Source organism: Brachycentrus maculatus, unplaced genomic scaffold (genome assembly GCF_059751285.1).
Source record: "Brachycentrus maculatus isolate JH-2025_06_01 unplaced genomic scaffold, ASM5975128v1 h1tg000158l, whole genome shotgun sequence".
Taxonomy (NCBI): domain Eukaryota; kingdom Metazoa; phylum Arthropoda; class Insecta; order Trichoptera; family Brachycentridae; genus Brachycentrus; species Brachycentrus maculatus.
The window spans coordinates 1,356,743-1,380,000 of record NW_028280911.1 but is presented as its reverse complement, the minus strand read 5'-3'; the positions used below and the strand labels follow the sequence as shown (position 1 = coordinate 1,380,000).

The 23,258-nt window shown below is 28.9% G+C and overlaps 1 protein-coding gene across 1 annotated transcript in view; it reads left to right on the top strand.

Annotated features, from left to right (window-relative positions):
- LOC148308541 (protein O-mannosyl-transferase Tmtc2-like) overlaps positions 1-23,258 on the top strand; it is a 231,955-nt gene that overhangs the window by 120,368 nt on the left and 88,329 nt on the right. Inside the window, exon 5 of the mRNA XM_088261583.1 lies at positions 15,557-15,671. Coding sequence (XP_088117709.1) covers positions 15,557-15,671 — 115 coding nt within the window. The remainder of the gene's footprint in view (positions 1-15,556; positions 15,672-23,258) is intronic.

Here is a 23,258-nt window from a genome sequence, read left to right as displayed (position 1 = left end):
GAATTTTCACAGATATGCCGAGTTCTAATTTAATACCCGTTTCCTATTAAAATAACACGAAGCGTTTAATTATCTTCGGTCTATAGGATAAAAGATTAAGAAGAAAAGCAATAAACCAAATTAGGCGAAGTAAAATTTGAAGGCATTGCTTTGTATATTTCAAATTGCCTTTGATCCAAAAAACTAAAAATTATGATTAAATACAGATGAAATATCACATAAACGCTTCGACGTTCTAATAAACCATATTAAATAGTATATCCGTTCTCTTTTGTGGATATAATATCTTCATTTATTGATTTGGCAGTCACTTTATGGTCATATCTATCCATGTTATATTTAAAATATACTTATTATAGTGTGACACGGTGTTTGAAAATAATGCGGAATGCATCAAAATACGTGTCACAATAGATTTCAGGTAATTGTGTTAAAATATCACTTTTGTTCAAGCACTATCTTCTCGTCGATTTCAATATTAATTTATGAAAATACTTACATTTTTAAGCATTAAATAAAACGATGTATTTTATATGCAGATCATTTGTTTGAAACCTCTACGATATGGGCATTCACGAGCAGTTATTGGCTGGTTTGAGTGACCAATTTAAGCACATTGTAGCATTCACTATTTTTCCCATTAAAAATAACCACATAATTTGAATCTTCAAAAGTTGTATTTAAATTATATAATTAAGTCAATCATAGGTTGAATGTTGAACGTGGGCTCTGTAAATTCCTTGATTTTCATATTCTTACTTTGAATACTTTTTATCATCTTTGTTGATATATCAAAAAAAATATTGATAAAAATGTTAAAAAAAACTATAACATAAAAATGTAGGTTCCATTCCAACAATAAAAGCTTTCACTTATTAAGAAAAATTACGTCGTATCAAACATTTTTTATATATTTTTTAACATATTTACAAAGCAAAGAAAATAAAAAATACAAAGCAAAGAAATAAAAAAAAAACACAAAAACATTTAATTATTTACTTTGTATAAAAAATGGTGTAATACATATTACGTCACAAGATAATACGAGTATAGGTTCTGTGAAAATGTATTATAATTATGGTTTCCATATGTCAGGTGTAATGTTAGATTGCTCCATCTTGGGATGACACACCCTCGTCATTCGGTCCATAGAGGCTTTATACAGGGTAGTTTCAAATGTCACGATAAAATGTAACACGAAATTTTTCAGTAATGTTGATCTTAAATTCGACTAAAAATCTGTTTACTTTTTTGACCACCCTTCAAATTGAATGGTCAAAACATATTGCTTTTCAATTTTCTACATAAGCCTCAGTGATTCCACATGACACCAAGGATGTGCGTCGTTTAATGCCATATGGTTCAGTGGTAATGGTACATTTTGCGATGCATGAAAGAATAGAACGCCACACCGATCTGTCTTTGCAAACAATCTTCGCCTCCTCCTAATTTATACATCTCTTCAAACGTACCCGCTGATTATTTTGACTCCTGACCTGACTTTCAAGTTATCAAATACTTGATCATGTCATGTTTTTCTCGATCTTCTTTTGCTCCTATTTCTAAAAAAATATATATATACATTAAAAAATTAAAAATAGATAGATATTATCACAAAGTGACTGTCAAATCAATTAATAAAATTATTGAAGAAAGTACGGCAAAGGGCAAAATGAATAAAAAATTAATGAGCGAAAATAAAGCTGTATTTAAGAACGCATTTTTAAAATAAAGACAGCTTTACATACAGTGTTTGAAAATCATCGTCATAAAAGATTTTAAAATAAAAGTTGTGTTTGTCAAGTATACCCTACATTTAAATGATTTTTTTGGCAATAACGAATTATGTTGTTTATCAATTCGTTGTTTTCTTTGTGGAATGATTAAACAATTAAACATTTTTAAGTTCACCGATGAAAACAACTGTATTTTTCGAAACTAGCCGTGTGTAACGAAATAAAACTTAATAAGTGGTATTAAAACAAGTGTGTTTTGTTATAAATAATTACGAATTATATTTGGACCACCCGTTGTGGCGGTAGGGTGACCATATACGTTGGTAGATGCTGGTAAACTAATGCCAGCGACACACACATAGGTCGGTAATGTCGGCCGTGTAAAGGTTGTTTACATCAGTCACATAATGGAATAGGAGGTCGTCACGCTAACGAGAAAGAGGTAGTCCTGTTTTGACACACTTAGTACACGATTCAATTATAAGTCTAGAATCGTAGTTTGCACTCACATGTACTAAAAACGTTAATTAACATTTGTTTTTATTAATTTTCCCAAGCCTTGCGAGCTCGTGGTGTTTCATAAAGCAGAACTCTATGTTTAGAAACGCGTGTGACTATTTTTCTTAAAAGTCGTTTCTCATGACCTATTGACCTTCCTATTTATAATTTTTTATTTCGTTTTTAAAATAAAATTCGACAGTCAATAACAATTTGTTTTATCTGGTTTTGAGTTATGTAAACGTTTTGTAAAACTAAAAGAAAAATAACTTACCATCACACCACTAAAGAAAAGATCATAAAAAAATGACATAAAATGAAACAGTTCGCAATAATAACTCGTTCGTTGGTCATTATCCTTAAAACAAAACAAAAATACCTTATAAACAGCTTTGATTTGCATCCTTTCAATAATTATACGATCTACAAAATATTTTATTTTGCCTCCCACGTTCATTCTCTTGAGGTGCATTGGGCAGTAAAATAGATTGGTGTTGTGTTCATATGAAAACAGAATGATAAACCTTAGATCTACGGGTGGAATATATTTGATTGTATTTTGTTTATCAAAAACATTGTTAACTTTAAATCATAAACACTTTCATCATTTTTATTTACTTATCATTCATCATTTACTTTGTGTAATACCACTTTCTACGTGTAAACCATAGTGAAGGAAAAGTAAAGTGTTATATTTGATTGGACAGATATATCTTGAATTTGAAGAAAATCAAGATGAAGGTTGTAGTTATTTTTAAAGATAGAAAACAGATAAATATTTGTAAGAAACACATGTGATGAAAAGGAAAAAAAATACAAATTGGTATGGTTTTAAGAGAATACCTGTTGGAGCTTGGAGAATATAAAATTAAGGTTTTATTGATAATTATTTGTACCAAGATTGTAGTACTTAATCTTAAGATACATATTTCCTTTCAGTGTAAACTGTTTGGAAAAGCACTTAGCAGGTTTTGAAACTGAAAGCCGTTTTGGTATTAATAAAAGCTCGATTCGCGTTGACATAATTTTCGTTTGACACGCTTTCCATTCGGTTTAGTGCTAGCACATAGTCGATACGTCAAAGTCACGCTCGAGTCATATACACGAGTAACTTTCAAATTAAACTTCTCCGAGGGGTGTGAGGAACGAGATAATTTAAGGATGTCAGAAATCTTATATCTAAATATTACACAGATATATTTCATAAAGTAATTCCGACTTTTTATCCAGCTACGAACCGTAATTTGGAAATTCGTATTATTTTTACAAAAACTGTCTCAAAACTCTGAGATAACCGTTACCGACAGAATTAAGAAAGGTGTCTGGAGATGGTTTGGAGTGAAAAGAGAACGGTTAAACAAGTCTTCGACACAAATGCAGTACAAAAGCCGAGGCAAACTTGGCAAGATCGAGTATTTGAAATACGTGGAAGTGAAATATAAGGTCAGGAGTCTTAAATGTTGATATGTATGAGGAAATGTACGAATTTAAAAAAGGCGAAGAATATTTGAAAAGACACGTGGCATTTCATTCTCTCTGTCTACCACTGTAGAGAAGCGGTGTTCAGTCAGAAATCAGCGAATATGTATGAATATGGGCAAAGTAAAGAATGTTTTTCTAAAACTGAGTTGGGTGGCATTCTATCCTTTCTACCTATCATCTCTGCAGAGAAGTAGAACAATAGATATATATATATATATATATATATATATATATATATATATATATATATATATATATATATATATATATATATATATATATATATATATATATATATATATATATATATATATATATTTTTTTTTTTTTAAATCTAAATTTTTCTACGATACATTTCTTAAAACTTTATTCCTCATTTTTCTCGTTTTAAATAATTACTATTTCATTCAAACTGTATTCTAAAGTATTATAATGTTTATCCCGCGCACAGGCTTTATTTAAATGGGATTATTCTTTCAAACGATATATATATATATATATATATATATATATATATATATATATATATATATATATATATATATATATATATATATATATATATATATATATATATATATATATATATATATATATATACATATATATATATATATATATATATATATATATATATATATATATATATATATATATATATATATATATATATATATATATATATATATATATATATATATATATATATATATATATATATATATATATATATATATATATATATATATATATAAATATATATATATATATATATATATATATATATATATATATATATATATATATATATATATATATATATATATATATATATACATATATATATATATATATATATATATATATATATATATATATATATATATATATATATATATATATATATATATATATATATATATATATATATATATATATATATATATATATATATATATATATATATATATATATATATATATATATATATATATATATATATATATATATATATATATATATATATAAATATATAAAAACTTGTAAATGTTAACAAAAATGCATAAACAGACGTCCATGAACACCAAAAAAATAAAACCTTACCTGATGATTATTTAAATTTTGGATACTATGTTGTTCAAATTACTATTCTTTAAATTTGACTCTTAAACTGGAACAAAAGTAAGCATTTTATGTCAATAGAAGTAATCCCTTGTGTCTCACATTAGAGATGAGCATTTTCCACGTATAAAAGTTGAAAGTCATTTTCCGTTATAAGCGTCAATTTCAAAATAAAACGACTGAAATCATCTCCCTTCTTAAAAATATATATTTAGAACTAAATAATGACATGTCATAAACTTACCAAAAATATGTTTATTTCTTCAAAATCAGCTTTAAGAAAAATATTATAAGTTTTTTCTGCGTTTGACATATTGTGTCGAGTTTTTTCCCTCTTAAAATATTGATTCACATTTTTCTGATATTTTTTTTTATTTGTTAAAACGAGGCCAATGTATATATTTTTTCGCATCGGTTTTTATACTACTGAAGCTCTATTGAACATTTTTCATATAAAAATCCTTATTTAAGGATACTTGCAAAATATATTTTGACGAAATGGAAAAAATGGATAAAAAAATATATGTTACTTTAATAACGTGTAAAAATATCATCTTTGATTTCTTTCGGTTCACAGAACTTAATTTTTTTGCAAGATTATAAAAAAAACGATTCATTTCTTTTCCAAGAAAATATATTTACCCTTATATTTATAAGAAAAGCGTTTCGTCAAATTCAAGTTTTCTTGAAAAAGCTGGGAATCAACTGAATTCGGGTCTCAATGGTACCACCATCATTTTTTTGCTCTAAAGCCATGTTGTGCAACCCTTAATTTGACATCCCGGCGTTTTTCTAGATATTGTTTATTGAGAGTTAGATTAAAAGAGAAATCATCATTCTTTTACTGTTCTTTCATTAGTGGTTGTAATTTTGACTAAGGGCTTAGTTCGGCCTTCGACCCTTATTTCATCAACCCTATGACTGTTTTCATCAATTGGGTTCATTTTGTAATTCAACCTTTTACCATTGATAAGGACCAAAGCGGAACAACACGAAATGGGCGGGAAAAGAAACATTAACCTACATTATAGTGAATTTGAAAGACATTTTTTTAATACTGACTTGAATTCTTTACTAAGCTTACCATCTTGTATTTGAATGATTTAAATCAACCTTTTGAATGTATTGTCAAAATGTTTTTTTGATTTTCACATTTCAAATCCTTATAAAAGAAATGTTTTTACAAAATCTGAAACTGAAATTTAATTTACAATACAAAACAATCTACCTGTTCCAAATTTTCTCATTCACTGTATTATTAAAACTTTAAATAAGTTTAAACTATTTCAGAGTAAACTTTCTCTTTTGTTGTAATAGAAATTGTTAGTGAAGTAATTATAATTTGATAAGGCCTAAATTTTACGTAAATGCTTTTGTTTATACAAAGTCCACGTCTTTTGTGTAATAATGACAACTGAGCCATCATTGTCAAAATTTCAAATAATATTTACTAACTATGCCTAAAGAAGATTATGTCATTTTGAAATGAAAGGGACAAAATTGAGATGTGTAATTTTGACGAAACTTTTTATTTTATTATTATAATGAAAGTTTTTGGTATATTATTTTTGGTATATTATATATTTCATCATCGTCATCTTCAAACTACCGCACCCTAATGGTGTAAAGGGCACTACATCATATTAACGCAGTATTATGTTGATCGTTAACACATGAAGGAAAGGTGATCAGCCCTCCGCTCTGGGCACCAGTCCAGGGTAATATTTAATAAATATTACAGTGATAAATATATATATATATTATTTATATTTGAAGTACTGACTTTGTGATTTTCCATTTTATAATTAAAATGTAACTTTGTTTTAAAATCACTACAATTAATAGTGTACATATTTAAAGTGATTTTAAAACAAAGTAACATTTTATTTAAATATATTTTACTTTGTAAAAATATGATTTCATCGCAAATATAACAATAATGTAATGATTATCCTGTTTTTTGCCATGTTGTATATTATGTTTAATTTTTTACGTTATCTTTATAATTAAAGTCTATCATATTTTATAATTAAGAATTCAATTAACTTGACATTGGAAAATGCATTGTATTAAATGTGCAACGCCATTCCATATTAAAAAAAAAGATAATGCTGATGTTTGAGAAATATTGAAACAATCGTGTAAAAACATGATTTACATAAACAAGTATTTGATTTTTTAAAATAAAAGAACTCTTTTCAGTATTTTTATACAAACAAACTATGGAAAAAAAACTAAATTGTGGTCAAATTTTGTATGTGCAGTAAAATTTCTGATAATACAGGGAGCAGTTTAAGTTTTAATGCACCAATTTCGTCATATTTTCATGCACGTGAAACCAGAGACAATGCAAATGGGGAGGGCATAAAATGACGGACAAAAATATCGTCTGCATCTAACGGTCAACTTAATTATTTCGTTGTGCAAATAATGCTGCGTTTTTTTGAACTCCGGAAATTCAGTCATTGCCTGAAGCATTCGTTTTAATTGTTGACCCGAAATTTTAATGATTGTCGGTGTCATTGTTAGCGAGTCATTGTGTCATAGTTTGAGAGTACTGTGAAAATGAATAGGCATTTTAATAAATAGTGATTTCACTGTTAAAATATTAACTCCCTTAGGCCATCCCCAATTAGAAATTTTTGCTTCTGTAAAGTGGAATCCTTTGAGTTGTTATTTAAATCGAATAAAAAAGCTTTTATTTTATTTTGTATGTATAAAGCATTGTTAACTTTCTGGTATGGTGATATAACACTCTCCTTATCATTCATCGTTCACTTTGTGTAATACTACTTAAACTTAATAATTAATGTGGTATTACACAAAGTGAATGATGAATGATAAGGAGAGTATAAGCTTTTATTTTCTTTACGCAATACTCTAAAATCGATATCACATGTATAATATTGGGGCTTAAATATAAAATATTACGAAAGGTGCCGTGGTATAGTTAGTTGGATAGATGCTCAACTGCGAAACTGGAATCGTAGGTTCGATTCTTGCCATTTGCAAAATGAATTTAAGAAAAAAATATTTTCAATTGATCTGGGTGTTTGTGATAGTTTGCGTATTTTTCACATTTACCTTCCTTATCCTTACTATCCTACCTGCATTCAAGTCTATTCTTACCCTTAGCTGCAACCAATGGTGCATAGGGCACTGCATCGTTTTGACGCAGTGTTATCTTTTTCGTTATTTACCAGTTTGTCCAGGATAATATAAAATAAATCATGAATACTTTTTTCAATCCCCCTAAGAATGGAACCAGGAACCTCCAGCACGTAGCTAAACACGCTTACCATTACACCACGGAGGTGGAATTTTGTGCTTGAATGTCTACATATATCATTCACATGATGAAGATATAAGACCATCTGATATAAGTAATTAAAATCGTAAAATATATTAACTATGTGTTTTCAAAACCCTAGATATATATTTTTTATATGAAATCAATTATGGCATATTAGAACGTAAAACAAGATTTGTCACATTCATTAGTCCCGTTATACGAGTAATGTATGTTACATATGTATGCATACGTTTGAAGGGATGAATATTTACGTCGTATCTAGAGGGTGATATGCAAAAAATTATTGTTAAAAATAATATTGGAATTAAATTTTCTTATCTTAACATAGATGAAGAAGAATATGGAAGTCTAGGTATATAAAGGGCTTATGACCTTTCAAAGGCTGGTATCACTGTAGAATTACTGTACACACATGCAACATTCAGCATTCTACCCATGATTGACAACCGCCCTATGCAAATATAAAGATTAGTGCAAAATTTTTAGTGTAGATCTAGCAAATGAATGAAGGTGTGTGTGTGTATGTGATGTTGATACTAGTAGGGACATACATACAATGCAGAGAAGTTTTTAATGTTTCTACATAGTTTTTAAAGATCTTTAGAGGCAATATGCTCACCATTCGACTTTTCGTCACAGATTTTCCGAAATTTGCAAATGTCAACTTGGCTAAAACATGAGTTACTTACTAGCAATTCGAAACATAGGTGAACTTCTCGCATAATTGGTTCGAAGTATTTTATTATTTAAGAAAATAATAAAATGTTACAAATACAAATAATTTTGAAGTTATCACCCTGTATTACATACAATATATGTACATTTCTCATCTGCTCCGCATTCGCTTTACCCCTGTTTAAGCAGAAGTTATTCGCATACATAATTTATCACAAACTTCTCAGATTCAGCGCTGACAGATATTTAAGTTGTCTTTGAATAGAATTGTCTTTGTGAATGCTTATGGAACAGAAACACTGGGATGGTTCTTCTTTTACCCAGAGAAATATGTGCCCAGAGAAACATCCACTTTTAATGAGGAGAATCCTTTTTGAATGGTCGCATATCGAGTATAGATTTTGACATTATTATTTTGCTTGAAGTGGAAATTAAAGCATTTTAAGTTGGTTCTAAGATTTGAAATATCAGTTTCTTAAAATTTTTTTTTTCAGATACTTAGTGGCACGTTTTGTAAAATTTTATAAAATAAAACTAAAATTTTGTTAACCACTTTTATTTTTGGTACCTAATTTTCTCCAACTGATGTTGAAACAAGTACTCTATCGCCTTCAGGTTTGGACATGTACTAAACCTAAAACCGTTTAATATTTATAATTAGTGGACATTTTAGTGAGCATTCTAAGTGCCAATGTTCATTGTTTAAAAAATATGTTTTTTTTAATGTTTTTTGCATATACTTTGTGGCACTTTGGTTACAAATTAAAACTAAAATTTTGTTTTCAACCACTTATATTTTTGGTACTTTTCTCCAACCGGATTTCAACAAAAACCTTGCCACCTTCAGAGACAGAAATGTACTAAACCTAAAATCGTAAAATATTATAAATCGAAATGTAGTGAAATGTTATAGGAATAGGAGTGAAATATTATAGAAACATTTTACGGTTTAAGCAAAATTATATAATGTCCATCCCTAAAGATAACAAACTTCTTGTTGAAATCGGCTACAATAAAGTACCAAAAAGAAAAGTGGTTAAAAATAATATTTCACTTTTATTTTATAAAGTTTAAAAAAATCTGTATTCATAACTTTCTGTGTTGAATAAGTCTTAGAATTTTAATATTTATAAAATAAAAATTTATTCGAATACGCACGTGTCTCTTAGTTTAACAAGTTTTTCCAACTGATGGAGAACGCATTTATATTCAATATTAACAAATTTCGACAAAGAAACAGATGGAAGCTTCGCTCGTAATGAATCCTTGTTATCACAAAATTATTCAGACCAATCAGGACCTCGAAGCTTTACACAATATTATAAGATCCCATCTTTTCTATTTTACGATAGGGCCGAAATACTACTACGTTTACGTTTGACTCAATTGAAATCTCGTGAATTTGCAAAGCCTCGAACCATATTTCCAACAGAATCAAGGACTAAGGAAGCTTTACGATGCTGTCCTATCCATAAATAAATAATCAGTTTAGCTAAGGAAAGGTTTCCCTGTAAAGGAGATAATATTATTCGAAACTTCGAAAGGGGTTGGTTATCAGAATATATGTTTTGAGATATTCTTAGTAAGGGATATGAGTGTGTACATAGGTAAAGGATTAATCGTGAATTTTAAGGGGTAGTTTTGGAGTTCATATTTATTATTGTACCATTACAAACATATTTTGACGGGGAGATTACATAATAAACTTTTGACGTTACGTAATAAAATAATTTATGTTAGCAGAAAATTATTAAGATTAAATACTAAGTAGATATGGGTTGGCTTTCTTTGTATTTGATTTTTATTATTTTTAAATAATATTAATCAACATACCATCGTACAAAAAAAGTATATTTTTCATAATTTTCATGCCATTAGTTAGGGTTAAATGTGTCGTTGAAAAATTATAATGATTGAAATATTATTATATAAATTATATTATGTATAAATTAAAATGCTTATTTGAATATCAAAGAGATGAAGGTAAAAATATACGAGGCATGTCGCTCACTCCTTTCAAGAACGTCATAAATCAAAAAACTTGATTTTTCAGGAGAACGTCTTTAAAATTTCAAAATATAACACAATGTTTTAAAAATAAAAATCTCAAGCCACTTATTGAACCTTTTACTGTGCAACAGATCTTTTTAGGTAAAACCCGAAGGTTTTTTCTCCATTTGAAAAATATTTAGTATTTAAAAAAAAAATTAAACAATACCTTTTCTTCAAAATGCAAAAACAACACTTTGAGTTAAAAATATGGCGCTTTTGCTGGGATATAGTACATTTTCCGGGCATTCCGAAAACACGCACAGCTGAAAATTTATGATTTTTGATTTATCTCATTCTTGAAAGGAGTGAGCGATGTGTTAGACGATTGGCACGTATTTATGATACTGAGAACTAGACCTCTTCTTAAACTTCAGAAATAAAAACATTAAGGTGCATAACCGGAAACACATTAAAAGATCGAATAAGTAACACGGTAATTCGCAAAATGCGTAGCACGAACTTTTTTATCCATTTTAATTCTTTTATATTTTTTGTGCTCTGATTTTTTTTATATACGATTATTATAAAAAAAAATATTATAAAAAACGTTTAAAAAAAAATAAGACGGCTTTTTTTCATTTTTTATTTCTCATCGCTCTGTCAAGTCTAAAAAGAAATTTAATTAAAAAAATAAACTTTTTCCATCATAATCTTTTTCGTGTCATTCAACATTTAATCATTTAATTTAATCTTGAAGATCCGCCAAGTTAAATACTGTGTGAAGTAGTTTGCAAGTTGTGGAGGTAGAAAGCTAGCTTTTAGCCTCACCCCTCACCCACACTCGCTAGAGAAATTGGCCTAGATATGCTCTAAGTTCTCGAAGGAAAGGCGTAGTGCTAGATCAAATTATTTGTGAAAGATCTCTTTTCAACTTCCGCAGCCGAGTAACTCTCAGCGTTACATCCGACTTACGGCAGTTTAACGTAACAATTTTCAGGTTTATTTATATATTTTTCTGGAAATTAGTTTTATTACACATAGCCTCAATTTTTCCACGTAAACCAGTGATAAATTATTGATATTAACTTAGCCGAATCTAATAGGAGGATTGAAATCCCCCATTGATGAACTTATATTCGATAACTTTAGTATTATAATAGCTTCTTAAAAATAATATTATGGAAAATCTCCTTCTTTCATTCAAATTTTAAATCGTTAAATGTTTCAAAACATTGTTTTCGATAAAAAGCAAAATTAGTCGGTACCGCGAGATATTATTTACCTACTTATATATAATATAAGCAAGTTAATTGTTTGTCTACTAGCAATATGTTATTTCTTTCACTATAATAAATGTTTTATTTCTATAAGGAGAGAGCTTTTAAGAGAGATTTCATTTAATCCGATTTCTAGCCTCTCGCCTATCAGGTAACCACCGCATTCAGTTGGCACTTGACGGCGCACGTGGTATGTTTGAAAGTTGGTGCTTGCTGCAAACTGCGTACTACGAACTCCATACAAATATGAAGTGGGTATTTTAGTACCCCCCATTGAATCATGTGTAATTTTTTTAATAATCGGTACGGAAAAGGTTAAAATATCCTTAACTATTGAATTTATACTAAATTCCTGATCACGAGACCACTCAATTCATAACCGGTTCTGTCCAAAATAGAATTTCTATAGGAATTCGTTGGGAAATTAATAGACCATTTTATTAATTAATTGTTATGGTTTTCTATATAGGAGTGCGTAAACCGTTCGGATATTTTGGTGCTTCTTGATGCCTTCGAAAGCAGAAGCTATTAAGGAAGTTTCTAAGCTACGACGAAGAAATGGAAATCTCAAAACTTTTGATTATAATTATTCCCAATCCACGAAATCCAATTTCCCAAATAATGGCGCCTATGAGCTTATTTTTCTGAAATTCTTATCGGATTAAATGAAAATAATAATAGCACTTAGGTATATGGATTGATAAATAAAACTTTTTCGTTTACTACTTCATTTAATATTTTCGGGAGCTACTCAAGATTTTTTATGTGTTGATCTAGTATATATTTACTTCATATATCTTAATACACATACACGCATATGTACACACATTGAAATATATATATATATATATAAATATATATATTTATATATATATATATATATATATATATATATATATATATATATATATATATATATATATATATATATAAATTTATACATATATATATATATATATATATATATATATATATATATATATATATATATATATATATATATATATATATATATATATATATATATATATATATATATATATATATATATATATATATATATATATATATATATATATATATATATATATATATATATATATAAATATATAAATATATATATATATATATATATATATATATATATATATATATATATATATATATATATATATATATATATATATATATATATATATATATATATATATATATATATATATATATATATATAAGTACGTATGAAGAGTTGCATGAATGTGGAAGAAGCGTAGATTATTTGCAAAGACATATTGGTGTGGTGTCCTATTCTCTCTGCCAAAACGTACTGGAGGCGGCATCATGATTAGTTTTATATGAGACAAGTCTTTAGAATTCGTTGAAAAGGAATTTATCCTCGATCAAAGGTCACAATGATTATATCATTGCTTAAAAATAAGTGATGATATTTTATTTAAATTATTTGTCCGCCTTCGTAGTGTAATGGTCAGCACGCTCGGCTACCGTTCTGGAGGTCCCGGGTTCGATTCCCAGGGGGGGCTCAAATAAATGTTTGTTAATTTTTAACTGTTATATTTATTTAATATTACCCTGGACTGCCTGAAGCGGAAGGCTGATCACCTTTCCTTCATGTGTAAAACGATCAAGATAACACTGCGTTTATATGACGCAGTGCCCTATGCACCATTGGGGTGCAGATATGGGATTTATTATTATTTATTATGATCTTTTGGAGTCGTGACAAATAAGCTTTTACTTAAATTGAGTAAAAAATTGAAACATTCTATTCCGAAAGAATTCACGCGAGAAAATATGCAATTTCAAAGAAAAGATCAAAGGTTTTTAGGGAAGATAATGTTTCCTTTGTCATAGGTTTAACGCTTTATTGAATGGTCGTAAGAAGTGTGAAGATGGAGGTGAGAGGACTTAAGTCGGGGTTTTTTCGTAATTTATTATCCAAACTCACTCTAAAAAACACATAAAAATACATTGAACCTGTTAGGATATGATTTGTCGACATCATCAAAATATATATTATCATTTCTCTCGCTTCATTGTCGTTACACTAGCTCGGGGTGGTCATATAATATGACATGATGGAGAAAAGTGGGGAAATGTCCTGAAGGGTATCTTTTGAGATGTTAAGTCGCCAGCCCCTACTATTCCTTCACCCTTGCGACTTCTCTCATTATCGCGACGAGTTCGGATGGGAGTTTGCCAAATCCTTTGGCTTTCTACGGATAGATTTTATCGCATGTCCTTTGTTGAAGACCCCAGGGAAGTTTATACTTGATCTGTAAAGGCAGCACTGCATATCGTCGAAGTAAGATAATTAAAAACATTTATTTTATTTTTTGACATCTCAACATAGATGAAGAAGAATATGAAAGTCTGGGCAATTACGGGGCTTACGACTGTATTATATTCAAATTCTTCTTCATACATGTTGAGATGACAGAAAATAATATGAATTATAATATAAATAACTCCTTTAATTAAATGTGATCCAGATTTGGACACAGTCAAAATGTCGTAAACACTTTTTTTAAATATATATTTTTCCTAATAATTATTATTATTTTAATTTTTTGACATCTCAAAAACGATTAAGAAGAATATGACTTACATATGACCTGTCATATGCTGGTTAAGTGACCATACACACGTGTAACATTCACCATTCTACCCATTATTCACAACCAAATGTAGTCAAATAATTCATACAAATGTATGCAAATGATCAATCTCCTTGGACTCTGGGAATCGACCCCAGGACCTCTAGTACGGTAGCTAACCGTGCTGACCATTACACAGGCAATTACCAATTAAAATTTTAATTTGAAATTAAAATTATACTACCAGTATATCAGTTCGGTTAAGGGTTGATAGTAGTATTTTTATATAATTTTTGCGGATCTGATTTTTTTAATTGTAACGTACAGGATCATAATTACGAGCTAGATCTGATCGAGAGTTCAGATGTGAATGCGCTCAGTCGCATTCAGGGCTGCACGTGTGTTTACGGTCAATTTAAAAATGTCAATTTGATTTTTTTTGTTTCCTGGAATATATGTATAGAAGAAATATTTTTATAGGTTTTTTTTTTAACTTCTTTCCCTTTAATGACTCTTTTCTTCAAAAAATCATATAATTATTTACAAGAAAAACTTATTTTGTTCAATGCAAAAACGGTGTTTTTAGAAAATAAAAACAATTACGTAAAATGTTACCTGATTTAGATAAAATTAAGTTGCGACTTAACGAATACTTGGCATTCGAGGGTTGATAGTAAATTAAACATGTTTGAAGATACTATGTTGCGATGCCCTTAATGTGAAACAATTACATCTGAGAGCTCAGTGCAGGCGCACTGTACGTACACGAGTACCAACTTTGTACCAAGTACAGCTGTCTGGCGTTGCTTTGTGACTCGTTTTGATCTTATATTCCGTTTGTTTCAGCCTTCGGGAACTTGGGAAGCGTACTAAGTGGATTGGGAAGAGCGAAGGAGGCCGAAGTAGCCTTCCACGAGGCATTACGTCACAGACCCAACATGGCGGACGTCCATTACAACTTGTAAGTTAATTGTATTTGCTAATTATAGTTTACCCTGCTGGCGTTGATGCTAAATGGATTCATAATTAATAGTGATTGCTACCAATATTTTAATGTACTTAAATAGAATTTATATAAGATATAAATAATATAATATCACGTCGAAAATTTCTAATTTAACTAAGGGGATCGTAGTCAAACCTACTTATATTAATTTATAGTCAGTTTTTGGTGTTATCTTTATATTTTAAATTTAAATTTTACCAATTTGTCCTTATTCTATTGTGATATGAATTTCGAAGTACATGTTCAAATACCATATACGGTGTTTATATGTGACAGTGCAACCAAACACGTGTCGCAACAGATTTTAAGAAAAAGTTAAAAAAAATTATTGTTACCAATTTTTTGTTCGCATTCGTTGAATTTACTCTACTTTTGAGTTATTTATATCATGTAACAACCAACGATAAAAATAATTTCAGAGTAGAGCGAACCCAGTATTTGTGACATGAATGGATTAGTATATTAGAAATTTTGTGAATAAAAAATGTTCTTAAAAAAAAATTAAATAAAATGGGAAACGATATTTTTAGGCTTCTACTGGTGTGCAAAAGAAAATCCAAAAAAAAATCGTTTCAACATTTTGTGAAGGTATTTACTCACAAAAAAACGTATATCAACCATATACTTACGTATGTAGTAGACGAACAACTAAACAAGTAACTAAACAAATTCAATAAAATCTTTTTAATTGAAGAACATTGAAATTTTCCTAAATTTAAGTCATGTGGTTATCAATCATGAGTAGAATGGTGAATATTACACTGTGCATAAAGTGATCACTACAACTAGCCAATGATAGGTTTGAATAAAATCAATGTCAGATCTCCCCTGTTAAAATGTTCAGGCTTTCATATTCCAATCTCAATAGACAACGTCATTTTTGTTTTCTTATTTTTTTGTTGTTGTATTATTTATTACTTTTTACAATACTTTATATGTTTTATTTTTTGATGGACGTCTCACTAGGCAAGACCCGTGAAATGTTAGGTTATCAATATAAATATTTCCGAAACAGTTGGTCGTTACGATGCATAGTTAGAGACCTTGATACGTAAAGAGAACACCGCAGGGGTATGTTCTTAAAACTAACTAACTTTATAATTAAAATGTAACTTAGGTTTTTAAAACACTATAAATGACATTAAATACATTTTGATTATAAAATGTAAAATCAATAAGTTAGTGCTTCAAATATAAATTAGACTTTCTAACTTGTTGACTAACCATCACGCTGCTCCCTCCTAGGGGTAGGTAGAAAGAATATAAATCCATTCTTTCCAAACAGTATTCGCCACTTCCACCAATTTAAAGCTAACATGTAAAGAGTTATTTCAGTAATATGTTAGGTTTCTTTGAGCTGCTAAAAATTACCTTTCAAAAAATGAAGAAAACATAATTTACGTCCATTTAAGAATAAACGTTTGAAGCCTGAATAGCATTGGACTTTATCTCATCTTGTCCATTTGTTAGAATGCTTTCAGTAGAATTGTGGTCGGTGTGAAATACACAAAGGTCTGAACTTGTAGTTGAACAAAGCGTAGGCTCAAATTAATATATTAATCCCTCCATACCTTATTCCCCGATAATTATTGAAATTCCTCTTTTCTATTGAAATATCCCAATGCTACAGCCTCCGAAACGGATCGCTCTCCACTTTGTTCTGGAGATTGAACCTTTCCGATAAAAGATGAAACAGAACACTGTCTATAGAGCCTCATTGTACAGGAAGATTGAAGAATGAGCTTATCCTTTGTAAAGAAAATACAACATTCTTCATTGCTTCTTTTTATAATGAAAGAGTTGAGATTAAATCAGAAGTGTGGCAAAAATGTTTTGAAGTATCTCCTAAATTAGTGAAGAACCTTGGCAAAGATATTTTTTTACCAAACTAAATAAGTCTAATCCTGTAAAGTTTTCTCGTTTGTAGAGGGGCCAGTTTCAATGGGCAGAGTTCACTTTCTTGCGATACAATTTTTACTTTTAATTAACTTTTTTAATCGAACATCTGAAAAATACAGGTATAAAATAGGCAAGATTTTATTTTACTTCAAGGATACTTGTGTATGTAACTATGTTACACACAATATATTGTTGAAAACAGCAAAATATTAAAAGTCGGTATTTTCCACATTTTAAAGTGAAGTTACTTTTTCAGCAGAAATGAGTCAATATGTGACAAAAGCGAATGAATAAAGGACATCTGGTCTGCGACAATAACATGGGCCCAAAAAGGGATGGCTCATCGATAAAATTTATTGATGAATTTATACATTATTAAAGGTTGTCCAAACAATCTCACAAAACTGTTTTTAAATTTTATCTGTTAAACTTGTGACAGCCTTGCATTCTTTCTTTATTTAATTTTTCGAACATATTTTATACGTCATTTCGCTCCGCATTTGTCTGAGAGATCGCATTCCGACATTGCATTTATTTAATTATATTATTATCCTTATTTGCCAACATTATTCTTCACTTTCACGTGTGCAAGGAATAAATACCCTTGTATTTTACATAAATTCTTATAAAGAAAAAATGGTATAAACCTGCCCGGGAGTTGGTATGGCCGTACTTGAACGGCCGATACAAAACATGATTTGCGACATGATTCATATCCAAACTAGATTTATGTCAAAATAATCGATTTTTCGATCAATCATGTTAACTGGTGTAAATAAATATTCAAGAAATCTTATTTCTTATAGCATCTACTATGATATAAAAATAAAATAAAAACTCACTCCCCAGACACAGTTTTGTCCGCAGAAACTCACTTCCAGATAGGTTAATGTGAATTAGAAAAAGCTTCAAGCATACAGTTTTTAAAGTGTTAAATTTATTATTTTTTAATTAAATTAAATATTTAAATAAAAATCTATTTCGTGACTTTTATCGGTATGAGAATTTTTACATTTAAGGGGTGTTGGTGTAACCGGAGGTATCAGGGTAACATCAGCCTATAAGCGCTAACAGTAGAGGGATGGATCCGCTCATTTGCATAGCAAACTTGGGCAGGCGTTCGGGGGAATTAAAAGGTTCCCTGATAGGGGCTGGGGGTGAAATCAGACCATAAATCATCAGTCGATGCCTTAAAATAAAATAAGAAGACCCCACGGGAAAAAATGATCATTTTAGATGCGTACCTATTTAGTTGCTCGTAGATTACGAACGACGATAAGTTTTAGGCTGCAGAGAGGATGGGATTTTTTCGATGTTTTTTTTTCTTCTTTAAATCATTTAATTTTTTTTTCCTTAAAGATTTCTTAGTAACAATTTGTTCATCACATGCTAGTAATACCTTCATAATCACATACACTTTTATTACGACACAAAAAATAGACCTTATAAACATACAAAGATTTATCATTATAGTTATAATAATAAAACCCTTACCGCACCCCAATGGTGCGTAGGGCACTGCTTCATATAAACGCAGTGTTATCTCAATCGTATACACATGAAGGAAAGGTGATCAGCCCTTCACTTCAGGTACCAGTCCAGTGTGATATTGAATAAATATTAGAGTGAAAAAATCACTTTTATTTATAAAACCCCCTAAGAATCGAACCCGGGACCTCCAGAACGGTAGCCGAGCATGCTGACCATTATTTTACGGAGGAGGACATTATAGTTATAAAGAAATATATAATTTATAGTAGATAATTGGACAATGGACAATTAAGGTGTCATATTCTTATATATATGAGCCAATACATAACAATATACACACACGTACATATATATATATATATATATATATATATATATATATATATATATATATATATATATATATATATATATATATATATATATATATATTATGTATATATGTATATATATATATATATATATATATATATACATATATATATATGTATATATATATATATATATATATATATATATATATATATATATATATATATATATATATATATATATATATATATATATATATATATATATATATATATATATATATATATATATATATATATATATATATATATATATATATATATATATATATATATATATATATATATATATACATATACTTATGTACCGTGCTGAAGGTCAGTTGTTCGATTCCCAGGGGAGGTTTAAATAAATGTAGGTGTTTTTACATTCCAGCATTTATTGAATACATTGTATTTTATATTAATATGTGTACTTACTTTATACTCTGTCTATTGTATTCGTGCTTAAATGCAAACAGTTATGCAACTAAAAATGAATCATTATGTAAATGCCTACATTAGTGATTGAATGATTTGAGGATTCACGACCATTAAATATTGCCTGCTTCAATGTTTCATGGAAATGACGTTTTAAAATAACATCGCTAATATAAATCTCTGATTAATGTTTTCAAATACAACACGGTAAAACTATAATAAGCCATTGTATGTGACACCATCGACCGATATATTGGTTTAAAATTTAAAGTAGCATTTTTCACCGCAACATTACGTCGTCCTAAAGATAGGTTGCTGAAAAATATGATTTTTATGTAAGTAAAATAAAAGTGCAGTACCACTTTTATGGGAAAATATGGTTGATTATTTATAACTATCATTTTTAATATATATTTCATATCAGAACAAAAAAAATGTTTTAAAACATCTTCTGTTAATTTATTGATTTGACGTTAACTTTGTGGAATAGTAAAAAAATATTTTTTATATAGTCACATAAATATTAGATAGAAAAAGGTAAATAGCAGCAATGCAGCAATAGGAAATGGTTCTAGGGATTGCATACCCGTGCTCTAAATACGTCCTTTAACCTAAACACTACTAATATATACGTATCTTGAAGAAAAGTAAGGTACATGTATCTTAGGATAAACATTTACGTATTTAAAGAATTACCTTTTTGTTAGTCGGCTTACATTTTCTTCAGACGTTGTTTGTTGAACTGTGTTTTAAATAAATTTTCACATTCGTTTTTTTCTTATTGAACTATTTGCAAAAAAAGGTTTAGTTGATAGTATTTTAGACTTAAGAGTTATAAGTTATGTCCAACGTGTATATAACGACAATCATAAATATTCTGTACTTATATAGTATGTCTTAAATATGTTTGTATTAAAAGAGATGTGTAATGATTATTAATAAGTTTTAAATTTTTTCAGTTTTTTTTTGTTGAACTGTATTTTCAATTAATTTTTATACCCGTTTTTTCTCATTTTATTAAAATGAATCAGTTTATAGTCTTTAATACTCAAGCGATGGAAGTTTTGTCCCACGATTGTATATAACCACATTTATAAAAGATAAGTACATATGTCTTAGGATAAATATGTATCTTGTAAAACAGATATGTAATATACTATTATTTGGTTAAAATTTCTCTTTGTAATTTTTTCGTTGAACTGTATTTTTAAACATTTTTTAAACGCTTTTTTTCTTGAATTATTTTGCAAAAAAGGTTCAGTTGATAGTCTTTCACACGTAAGTGATGGAAGTTATGTCCCACGAGTATATTATGGTAGTGTTGTATGTGCGTATGTGTGTATTGGCATAGGCGAAGGGTTATCAGTAGGGTGCACACGGGCTACATACCCCGTAGTGTGCTGGTGGCGTGTTCAAATTAGATATAGCGTGATGGCAAATCGACCGCAAAATCTGGTATCGAATGGTTACATAGTGCATACTGCGTTGTGACAAGCCATTCTTCCCGAGAGACAGTATCTGTATACGAAATATGTCGAGGGTTGAGAATCCATGTCTGTTAAGTTATGAATTTTTAATATTTAAAGAAAAAATATGTACCTACCTAGCCAAGCATTGCCATGGCTCAGATTGATCAATTGCATTATAAAAAAGAATGAACAATTATGAATTGCGAAACATTAGATTCTCCCTACTCTCAGTAATATGATTTTTATTTATTGTTTCAGCATTTACTTTGTTGTAAGAGATGTTGAAATTATTAAGGAAAACACTTGTTTTTTTACCGTTTGCGTTTATTTTTGACAACTAGTTTTCGAAGCTAAGCTTAATATGATTTTTAAAATGTATTCAATAATCAATTCGAAGTAATATCTATCCATTTGTTTTACTTGGTAAATGCCACTTTTTCCTAAATCTATAGCGACACGTATTTCAATTAACACCAATTAATAAAAAATTATGCGTGAAACACATCACAATATATTTTTCAAATAGTGGTATTTACCAGTTGAGATATTTGTGAATTATACGTAGCTTCATAAGCCCTGAGATGCTCAGACATCCATCTCTTTCATATTTACATTCTAATTGTAACATTTTAAAATTGAATAGATTTATATTATCCACTGACACTTCGTGATGGAATTGCATTTTTAATATATTATTAGATTAAAACCAATATTTTTAGCTTTTCCACTTTATTTTTATTTGACCAGCGACCGGGTTTCGTCGTTACCGACATCACCAGTCTGATGATGTCAGTAACGACGAAATCCGGTCGCTGGTCAAATAAAAATAAAGTGGAAAAGCCAAAAATATTGGTTTTAATCTAATAATATATTTTGAAATTGAAACACTTTATGAATAATCAAGTGTGTGATGTAATAATTTAAAATTACTTTTCGATAGAATACAAAGATCTGGAATTTAAACAATTTTATCATCATAAACTGTCAAATATTTCAAATACTTGAAAGTGGTCAGGTCAGGAGTTGAAATAATCGGCTTATATGTTAGAAGGAATGCATTAATGTGGCAGAAATGAAGAGTGTTAGAAAATATAGATTTGTGTGGCATTCTTATTCTCTTTGCCTACCCCTGCGGAAAACGGCATGATAATAAGTTTTTTAAAATAATTATAATAATAAAATACAAAAAGAGATCAAAAACTTGATATGAAGGAAAAATATCGACAACAACAAAAAAAATTACCAATAAATAAACAAAGGGTCAGTGAATCTGAGAACAAAAGTCCACATTGATTTATCATTTTGTTTTGTTTTACAAAATGTCTTGAAAAAACGAAGTTCCTTACGCTCGAAAGTAAGTGTGGATAGTTCCTGTATCCTTTTTCCACTACGCTGGGTACACAAGTCTAAAACAGGGATCAAATCAACCGGAAGTAATCTGGAACACACTGGAGCAAGTGAAACTTCCTCACTACTTGGGTACCAACCAAAACGGTGAGATTACGCAGAAAAACAAGCTGTCAATAGGCGGGCAAATCAAGTGCTACGTTTTAGTCACTTTTGCGAGCATTAATATAGAGAACAAAATAATAATTACGCCGAAAGACGTGTTTATTCTGCTAAGAACATACGAAACGCGGTGAAATCGGAGAATTCGCTAAATTTTCGAGGCAATATTGAGCACAAATCGAATGAGATTCAGGCAATATTTTTTGCGGTAAAAAAATACACTGAAAGACAATATTATTGATAACTGAAAACACAAACAAGAAATATTAATAATATTGTTATAACTTTGATCTTAGTAAAAATATATTATAACAACTTATAACTGACTCAAACTCAGAAACTCAGAAAGAGTTATTGAGTTTGAGTGGACTACGAACACAAAA